At 35.2% G+C, this 10,075-nt stretch overlaps 1 protein-coding gene across 3 annotated transcripts in view; it reads left to right on the top strand.

Moving 5' to 3' along the window:
• LOC125671361 (carbohydrate sulfotransferase 15-like) overlaps positions 1–9,384 on the top strand; it is a 28,064-nt gene extending 18,680 nt beyond the window's left edge. For all 3 annotated transcript variants that reach the window (XM_048907006.2, XM_048907004.2, XM_056163468.1), the window contains 6 exons: positions 1–48; positions 1,160–1,285; positions 5,545–5,701; positions 6,082–6,253; positions 6,978–7,125; positions 8,038–9,384. The exon at positions 1–48 is cut by the window's left edge and continues 154 nt beyond it. In XM_048907006.2, the coding sequence (XP_048762963.2) occupies positions 1–48; positions 1,160–1,285; positions 5,545–5,701; positions 6,082–6,253; positions 6,978–7,125; positions 8,038–8,372 (986 nt within the window). In that variant the 3' untranslated portion in view covers positions 8,373–9,384. The remainder of the gene's footprint in view (positions 49–1,159; positions 1,286–5,544; positions 5,702–6,081; positions 6,254–6,977; positions 7,126–8,037) is intronic.
• The last annotated feature ends 691 nt before the right edge of the window (positions 9,385–10,075 follow it).

The following is a 10,075-nucleotide window of genomic DNA, read 5'->3' as shown; positions in this document are numbered from 1 at the left end:
GAAATAAGAAAGACAAGGAAACCATGTGGTGGTCATGGGAACGCTATGGCAAGTATATATCTACCCAATGTGCATTTTCTATAAATATAGGCCCTCCCATGGATTGTAGTTTTTATATGATTTGTATTCAACGAGTTGGTGTTTTCTATCCCCGAGTGTTGGCGAGGGGATCAAAAACATACAACGGGTTGGATATAAATCAAATCAAACCACAAACCGTGGGAGATTTCTTTTATCAAAGGTCCCCCCCCCCCGGTAATCCCCCCCCCCCGGTAATTCATTCACGTTACTGTATTGTTGAATTGACGTTTGTCTGTAACGTCACAAATGTAGGAAAACCGTGTAATAATCAAAAGAAGAAGGTACGTTTTTGGCCGAAATATGCCGCGTTTTTAAACTCCACAAAACTTTACTGGGTTAAAAGCCTAGGATCTACTCAATCCAATGGTATATAATTTATTCATATATATTCAGAATAACAAATAAAACTTCTACGCTGAAAACGGCGGCAGTATACAAACAAAGCGTCATTTTTTTTTTTCTAACGTCATAGTATGTGCGGGGACGACAGCACATTTGCAATTGTCATTTTAAAATTGTAAAATAGGTTTACTACCTTTGTTATGTATTTGGCATTGAGTTTAATTATTTTGAAAAACTAACATGAAGTAGATCATATAAATTCACGAAAATAGTTTATACAACATTGCTTATTTAAAGCCAATTTTGTTAAAAAGCATGGTTTATCTTGAAGGTAAAAAAAAAAATAATAATAATAGCGTACTCAATAGCGAGCTTTCGGTGACGTTTTCCTGTTTATCCCGAACTAATGAAGGATGAAAAATTACCACTATAGATTTTACAATTATTATTATATTCCTTATAGATAAGTGGACAGGCATGTAATGGATGATATCCACTGGATAAAAGAGTAAACATGTGATAAATGTGATTTCATATGTTATAAACATATCCATCGTATTTCTTTTCATAGGAATTACATTACCTCTTCCTTATAGGAGTTAAGAAATTGATCAATGTTCGTTATTTTCACCTCTCTCTTAACAGAGTGTTGTTGTTTTTCTCCATTACATGTACATATTATTTGAAGGTAGACTGGACACAGTTTCCGTTTATAAGTTTATGCTTTGTAACGTAGGTTTTTGGTTGTGGTCAAGGAACGCGAAGAAGACCTATCTATCAGACTACATCAATTACTTTAAGAATACAGCTGAGATTTTAAATAATGCCACGCAGGAAGGTGGACAGACACAGCTAATTACAGGTGAGTTTGGTATGACATGGTATACCGGTAAGTTCATTTATCTCAACAATGCATACTGGCAGAAAAACAATTCTGTAGTGTTGGATTATTTAAAAGACAATGCAGTCCTTTTAGTTATTGGAATTTACCTAAGTGAACACATTGAAGTAAGTAATTTGATTTTCATGTTTTTGTCTTTCCCCTCGAAAAACAGGATATAGTGAAAGTGCGCGTGTGAAAACTTCTGACAATGTCAAACAGTTGGGACTATGTTATATATGATTTTGATAAGTCTTCTTTAGTCTTTAGTATAAGCTTGTTAATTCGAAAGCGAGATTGATATAAGCCTTTTGGCGTGTTTCTCAATATTTTATTATACATATCCATAGTTTGTAAACAGGATTGATAATCTATTGTTGAATTAATACCGGTATTGTTTAAGCTAATTTCTGTAAACAAAAGATATTGAACAAAGCGTGAAGACGTTGTGGGGACAAATCTGGAGATGGTCCAGACTATGATTCTGAGTATAAAGACTTCGTGGAGTCTCGGAAACGGCTGTCACTTGTGTAGGAGGACATACATATATTATAATGATGATTAATAGCAGCGGGTTTAGTTACATTGTCATAAAATGTGCACTATGTATTGATCGTTAAACTGAGAAAATGTAAATCATGAAAGGTGAAGATAACGAACAGTGATCAATCTCATAACTCCTATAAGCAATACAAAATAATCTTGTCGTTCTCAAAAATGATTAAAGCTGTATGGTCCGAATTAAAATATTTTTTTCCATCTCGTAAAAACGTTATTAAATCATCGCACGTATGTAGTTATGAGACTGTACGACATATCATAAATTATTTCACCTGTTTTAACCCAAATAATTTGATTTTAAATCGATGTTTACAAATAACCGCGTCACTCTGCCATTTCAAGTGACAGTCACGTGACCAGTTCAAACTTTCAAATCATTGGTGGTCTTATCTGTGTAAAGCTGTGTATTTTGTTATAGCAGTACCGTACCATAAGTTTAACAGAAATAAAAAATATCAAATACCTTTTAGTAATTTGTTGTTTTACGCTCTTTCAGCCTTAAAACTAGACAGTTGCGTATGAGTTAATACATCATGTTGGGATTCCCCTGACGCGCGTGGGTCTATTTATAGACGTCTATTATGGGATGATTTATATATGTAGCCACTATATTTACTTTCTAAATAATATTCGCACTGTTTTCTTTTACATACAGATGTTTTCAAGCATGTAATTGAAAGTTAATAACTTTATAAAGTAATTAATCTGCTTTAAAGTAATTATGTACAAAAATAATACATGAACATCGGGTCATACAGCTTATAAAAGAGACCACGTCCTAAACAATTTGACAATAATTACTTCTAATATTTACAGTCATTTTGGGATACATGGCACCAAAAGTGCCTTGATTTTTAGCTCACCTGAGCTAAAAGCTCAAGTGAGCTTTTTTGATCACCCGTATTCCGGCGTCCGTCCGTCTGTTCGTCTGTAAACTTTTAACATTGTTGACTTCTTCTCAAAAACCACTGGGCCAATTTCAACCGAAGTTGGCACAAAGCATCCTTAGGTAAAGGGAATTCTAAATTGTTAAAATAAAGGCCCAGGCCACCTTCCAAGGGGAGATAATCAAGAAAAGGTAAAGATAGAGTAGGGTCATTAAAAAATCTTCTTCTCAAGAACCACTGGGCCAGAATAGATGAAATTTATAGATAAGCTTTATTAGGTAGTGCAGATTCTAAATTGTTAAAATCATGGCCCCCAGGGGTTGGATGGGGCCACAATAGGGGATCAAAGTTTTACATACAAATATATAGGAAAAATCTTTAAAAATCATCTTCTCAAGAACCACTGAGCCAGAAAAGCTGATATTTACATGAAAGCTTTCTGACATAATGCAGATTCAAGTTTGTTAAAATCCTGGGCCCTGGGGGTCGGATGGGGCCACAATAGGGGATCAAAGTTTTACATACAAATATATAGTTACAATCTTTAAAAATCTTCTTCTCAAGAACCACTGAGCTAGAAAAGCTGATATTTACATGAAAGCTTCCTAACATAGTGCAGAGTTAAGTTTATTCAAATCATGGCCCCCTGGGGTAGGATGGGGCCACAATAGGGGATCAAAGTTTTACATACAAATATATAGGGAAAATCTTTAAAAATCTTCTTTTCAAGAACCACTGAGCCAGAAAAGCTGATATTTACATGAAAGCTTTCTGACATAGTGTAGATTCAAGTTTGTTCATATCATGGCCCCTGGGGGTAGAATGGGGCCCCAAGGGGGATCAAAGTTTTACATACAAATGGAAAAATCTTTTAAAATCTTCTTCTCAAGAACCATTGGGCCAAAGAAGTTCACATTTACATGAAAGCTTTCTGACATAGTGTAGATTCAAGTTTGCAAAAAACATGGCCTCCAGGGGTAGGTTGGGGCCATAATAGGGACTACGGTTTTACATGCAAATATATATGGAAAGTCTTCGGATATGGACCAAGGTGACTCAGGTGAGCGATGTGGCCCATGGGCCTCTTGTTCAATTTTACATAACTAAATTCATAAACTAATTTCCTGTGGGGATCCGGGTTAGAATACTAGTAATATAAGTATATAGGAAAAGGGTGCACCAAAATTGTGAATTTCGCGACCTTGGGGTTTTGACTCGAGGACCAGGGGTGGATCCAGGAATCGCGGTTACGGGGGCGCCACTTATGAGACAGAGGGTCTGAGGCCGCTTTGAGGCCCCCAGTGGGTCCAGGGCGAAGCCCTAGTGGGGGCCTAAGGGGCGAAACCCCCGGAAGCTCCTGGATTATACAGATTTTAAAGGGCTTGAAATATGTCTCCTATTTAAGTCATTTGTAACATTTTCTATAATTTTTGATAACGTGAAATTAGAAAAATGACGTAAATGCTAAGGGTTTGGGGGGGAAATTAAGTTCTCACAATAAAGTAATTCAAGAAATCAAAATATTTTGTCATTTATTTATCCAGGAGTGGAAGAAATTATTAATACATTTTTCTAAACAAGATACCACAAACACATACACAAAACAATCACAGTAAGGATTCTCTAATCAACATATCCACAAACACAAAACAATCACAGTAAGGATTCTCTAATCAACATATCCACAAACACATACACAAAACAATCACAGCAAGGATTCTCTAATCAACATATCCACAAACACATACACAAAACAATCACAGTAAGGATTCTCTAATTAACATATTCACAAACACATACACAAAACAATCACAGTAAGGATTCTCTAATCAACATATCCACAAACACATACACACAACAATCACAGTAAGGATTCTCTAATTAACATATACACAAACACATACACAAAACAATCACAGCAATAATTCTCTAATCAACATATCCGCAAACACATACACAAAACAATCACAGCAATGATTCTCTAATCAACATATCCACAAACACAAAACAATCACAGTAAGGATTCTCTAATCAACATATCCACAAACACATACACAAAACAATCACAGCAAGGATTCTCTAATCAACATATCCACAAACACATACACAAAACAATCACAGTAAGGATTCTCTAATTAACATATACACAAACACATACACAAAACAATCACAGCAATAATTCTCTAATCAACATATCCGCAAACACATACACAAAACAATCACAGCAATGATTCTCTAATCAACATATCCACAAACACATACACAAAACAATCACAGAAATGATTCTCTAATCAACATATCCACAAACACATACACAAAACAATCACAGTAAGAATTCTCTAATTAACATATCCACAAACACATACACAAAACAATCACAGTAAGGATTCTCTAATCAACATATCCACAAACACATACACACAACAATCACAGTAAGGATTCTCTAATTAACATATACACAAACACATACACAAAACAATCACAGCAATAATTCTCTAATCAACATATCCGCAAACACATACACAAAACAATCACAGCAATGATTCTCTAATCAACATATCCACAAACACATACACAAAACAATCACAGAAATGATTCTCTAATCAACATATCCACAAACACATACACAAAACAATCACAGTAAGAATTCTCTAATTAACATATCCACAAACACATACACAAAACAATCACAGTAAGGATTCTCTAATTAGTGAGAGATTGGATACTTTAAGTTTTACATTAGATTATCTTGAGATTATCTACTCTGAGAATGTCCACTAATTTTATTTTCAGGGGATGGCACTCCTATGGATATGTGGGATTTTAGGGGATGGAAGATGATACCACAAAACAAAGGGCTTAAGGAACCCCGATATCTTACCCCTCATCTCATCAAACACATCAACCCTGTTGTCAAACTCATTGTAATACTTCGAAATCCGGTGGACAGGTTGGTCTTATGTCAAGATAAAGCAAATTGGTTTGTTTTTTTCAAAAGTAAAACTTTGCATTATCTTTCGTTGTTACTATCATTTAATGATTTCACGATATTTGTATCGCTGGAATACTGATAAGTCTGTTTTCTTAACAAAATGTAGAAATGCATTAGACTTTATCAACGTGAAAGGTGCCAGGACTGGGTGCAAGTCTAAGACTCGGAAACGTGACTCTACTGGACTTTTGAAACTAAATTTATTCTAATTCAGAGCGTGAATCAATATTTCAGGAATTGTTTTGTGTGAGATTAAAATAAAAACACGCTGATACCCCTATAGCTTTGGTGGCTCTAAAACCAACAAAAGTCAATTAATCATAATTCAACTTTTACAGACTGTATTCAGACTACTATTTTATTGACAATGGGGAACGTTTCAAGAATAGCACCACTTTCCACAACGCTGTGATAAGAGCAATAAATGTGCTTCAGATCTGTCTAAAGCACAGCAGTCTTCGGAGTTGTCTCTTCGATTATAAAGTTAACGAAAATCTCTTGAGGCGAAAAGTAAGTAACCAACGCTTGGGATTCCTTTGTAACATAACTTTTTGTTGATTCCGTTATAAAGTTATTTTAGTTAAAAGATAAAGTGATTTTTTTCTGATCAACGTTTTCTCGATGTCTGTCTTCTGATAGCTTAACAAAGTATTAAATACGGTAAGGGCATAATTTGGTTCCCATGAAATAACCTTGAATGCTTTGAAGCAAAGCAAGGTTTTGATTAAGAGTATATTACAGTGTATGTATTGCAAAATGATGATGACCTTAAGATATCTACAACCTTTCGCGGAACATTTGATTTTACAAAACATGTGCACTTTTGTACCATTCCCGCGAGCTGAGAACATCAGGTTATATTGTTACAACATGTGCTGACATAAAAGATATTGGTTTAAAATCAATGGTGGAAAAATGAATGATAAGCTTTTAAATTAGTGACTTTAATGCAATAAATTGAAATATTGTATACCAGAAAATATCATCTCAGTTTTGAATTCGCCCATTTAAGATTGGGGTGAAATAGGCGAAAATAAAACAGGGGCGAAGTTTTCCTTGTAAACACATACGTATAGTTGCCCAACTTATCGTCATAACACTTCGTTGGAATTTACTCAACACGCCCAGTCATGTTGATGTTTTTGCTCATGTTTGAAATATTTCGAATTTCTTTATTTATGCTGGAAGCAATGTATAATAATGTACCGTCAGCCTTTTGTTGTTTGATTTACAGACGAGAATACATTTAGGATTTTACGCCACATATCTACAAGAATGGCTTTCTGTGTTTCCACGTGACCAGATCTTAATTTTGCGTACGGAGGATTATGCAGCTAATGTTACTTCTGTCATGAGGAAAGTTTTTAAATTTCTGGCGTTACGTAAGTCTTAGTCATATTCTAATTCTGGATGCCATCATCACCACCACATTCTTCTTCATGCATGAACAACATTAAACGAAATTTAAGAAATGTATTTCAGGTTTTGAAAGAATATTTATGTTCTTGTTCGTTTCACTCAAACGAACATAAATGATTAATTAAATGAATAAACAGAGGCATAGAATCGTTCTCAGGTGTGCAGTTTATTCAACAACATACATAAATCTGTGATATTCTTATCTACAATGACAAAAGAACATTTATTGATTTAAAAAACCGTTAAAAAAGAAATGCATAGTAGAAATTTTTCGCTGAATCTTTTCAAATAATCTTTTCATACATTTTTGGGGTCTAGAATGACTCACCTGATTATCTTTGTTACGTTTAACGCTATTGTTTACTGGATGGATATTCTATGAAATTTGAGGACAAGAAAATGTGTTTAATTGGTCTCTGTAACTCGATTGTTATAAGTTCCTAATGAAAGGTAAAGACAACGAACAGTGATCAATCTCATAATCCCGCAAGGAATACAAAATAAAGAGTTGGGCAAACACTGACCCCTGGACATACCAGAGGTGGGATCACCTCACTGCCTAGGAGGAGTAAGCATCCCATGTCGACTGGTCACACCCACCGCGGAATAACCTGAAAGAATTTCTTATATTTACATTTTAATCACTTTAATTGCATTCTAGACGCAATTATTAAACTACAAGTAGATTAGGTCACGTGTATTCATTCACTGTGATTAGCCTATTTCAAAAGTTGAAACTTTATGGGATACCAACCTTCAGTTTCGGTTACTAGGAATGTTAAGGGGAAAACGAAGTACGTTAGAACAATGCACACGTACATGTGTATTTGTCATTTCCAAAGTCTCTTCAGTAGTAGATGCATTTTATATTTCAGGCGATTTAACAGATGATGAGCTAGAGAAATTTAATGTTACCATATCACAAAGAGTATATGTTACAAAAGACAAGCTAGGAAAAAAAACCATGATGCCGGAAACGAGAAGAATTTTGGAATCTCTATATAGCTCCGATACAGAAGATTTATACCAATTATTAAAGGACGAAAGCTTTCTGTGGGAATCAAACAGCGGTGTCACTGAAACTGTTAAGGAAAACTATACACAACTTTCTCATTTTAACACGATGCCACCCCGTGGCGTGAACTTAGATGAGCTACAAGTAGTACATGTAACCAACAATTTACAACGTCTCAGAAGTGGTCTCAGCTGATCCCATGGAAATGGAAGGATAATTTTCCTTTAAACTACTAGTATTTCATATTTAAAAAAGGATCGCGTTACAACACGAGTTTTCCTATGTTTCTTTGGGAATTCTGTACTTTTATCAATTGGATGATTTAAATGATAATTTCACAAAACGTTTCTAAATCCCCTGAAACATTTTTTGTTTCGCCAACCTGTACTAATATTTTAATAGTAAAATAGAAATCAGTAAAGAATGGAATTTCTGCTAGTAAAAACATTTTTCAGTATTAAATTCAGTAAAGAAATTAAATACATGGGATTTTCCTCCCCTTACAATATTGAAGTGTCGTATAGTGAAATAAGGATACTGGGAGTGGATCGAAGGTCTTGAAAAAAAAAGAAAAGAATTCTATATACGTTTAGGGGTGATACTGGAAAAAATGTCTCTTAATGGAAAAATGAAGATAACAAACAGTGATAAATCCCATAAAAAATACAAAATTAAGAGTTGGGGAAGCAAAGATCCATGAACACAGCAGAGGTGGGATCAGGTGCCTAGGAGGATTAAGCTTCCCCTGTTGACCAGTCATCTCTATCTTGATCGTGTAAACGGAGTAATCGATAGTCAAAATCGGTATGTAAATAACGCGGCCTAACAATTGATATGAAACACATCCAACAACATTCGACCTAGTAATTCATTGTATTTGCAAATTGGGTCATTATACATGTAACGACCATATAATTTGCGAAATGCTGACTTTAAACGAGACTGTTGAAACCCCTGTAGCATCACCTTGTATATCAGTAGTATGGCTCGATTCAAAATTTCTTCATACGCAGAGCATGCTTTGGCGTTGCAGCATTTGAGAGACATAACACCAAATACACGTGATAATGGAATATTACTAGTTTCCTACACAAATATAGGAAGTTGACGATGGAAAAGCTGAAGGCATCCCGTTTGTCATGAAGTTTTGTTGTTAATTTGTCTTTGATATCTATGTTCAATAAAATATCCAAATATGAAGCAGATATGGGAGACTGTGTTGTCTTTTATTAGCTCACCTGAGCTGAAAGCTCAAGTGAGCTTTTCTATCTCCTGTTGTCCGTCGTCTGTCTGTCCGTCTGTCTGTAAACTTTTTAAATTTTCGACTTCTTCTCCAGAACCACTGGGCCAATTTCATCCAAACTTGCCCAAAAGCATCCTTGGGTGAAGGGTTTCAAGTTTGTTCAAATGAAGGGCCATGCCCGTTTCAAAGGGGACATAATCGCAAAAATAGGGTGGGGTCATTTAAATTTTTTCTCAAGAACCACTAAGCCAGAAAAGCTGATATTTACATGAAAAAATCCTGACATAGTGCAGATTAAAGTTTGTAAAAATCATGACCCCCTAGGGTAGGATGGGGCCACAATAAGGGATCAAAGTTTTACATACAAATATATAGGGAAAATCTTCTCAAAAACGATTGTGCCAGGAAAGTGGAAATTTACATGAAAGCTTCCTGCCATAGTGCAGATTCAAGTTTGTTAAAATCATGGTCCACGGGGGTAAGATGAGGCGACAATAGGGGATCAAAGTTTTACATACAAATATATAGAGAAAATCAAGATCTTCCTCTCAAAAACTACTGGGCCAGGAAAGTTGAAATTTACATGAAAGCTTCCTGATATAGTGCAGATTCTTGAAATCATGGCCCCTGGGGGTAAGATGAGGCGACAATAGGG

This window comes from Ostrea edulis, chromosome 4 (assembly GCF_947568905.1).
Source record: "Ostrea edulis chromosome 4, xbOstEdul1.1, whole genome shotgun sequence".
Taxonomy (NCBI): Eukaryota; Metazoa; Mollusca; class Bivalvia; order Ostreida; family Ostreidae; genus Ostrea; species Ostrea edulis.
Note: the sequence above shows the minus strand (reverse complement) of the source record. Positions and strands in the feature narration are given on the sequence as shown.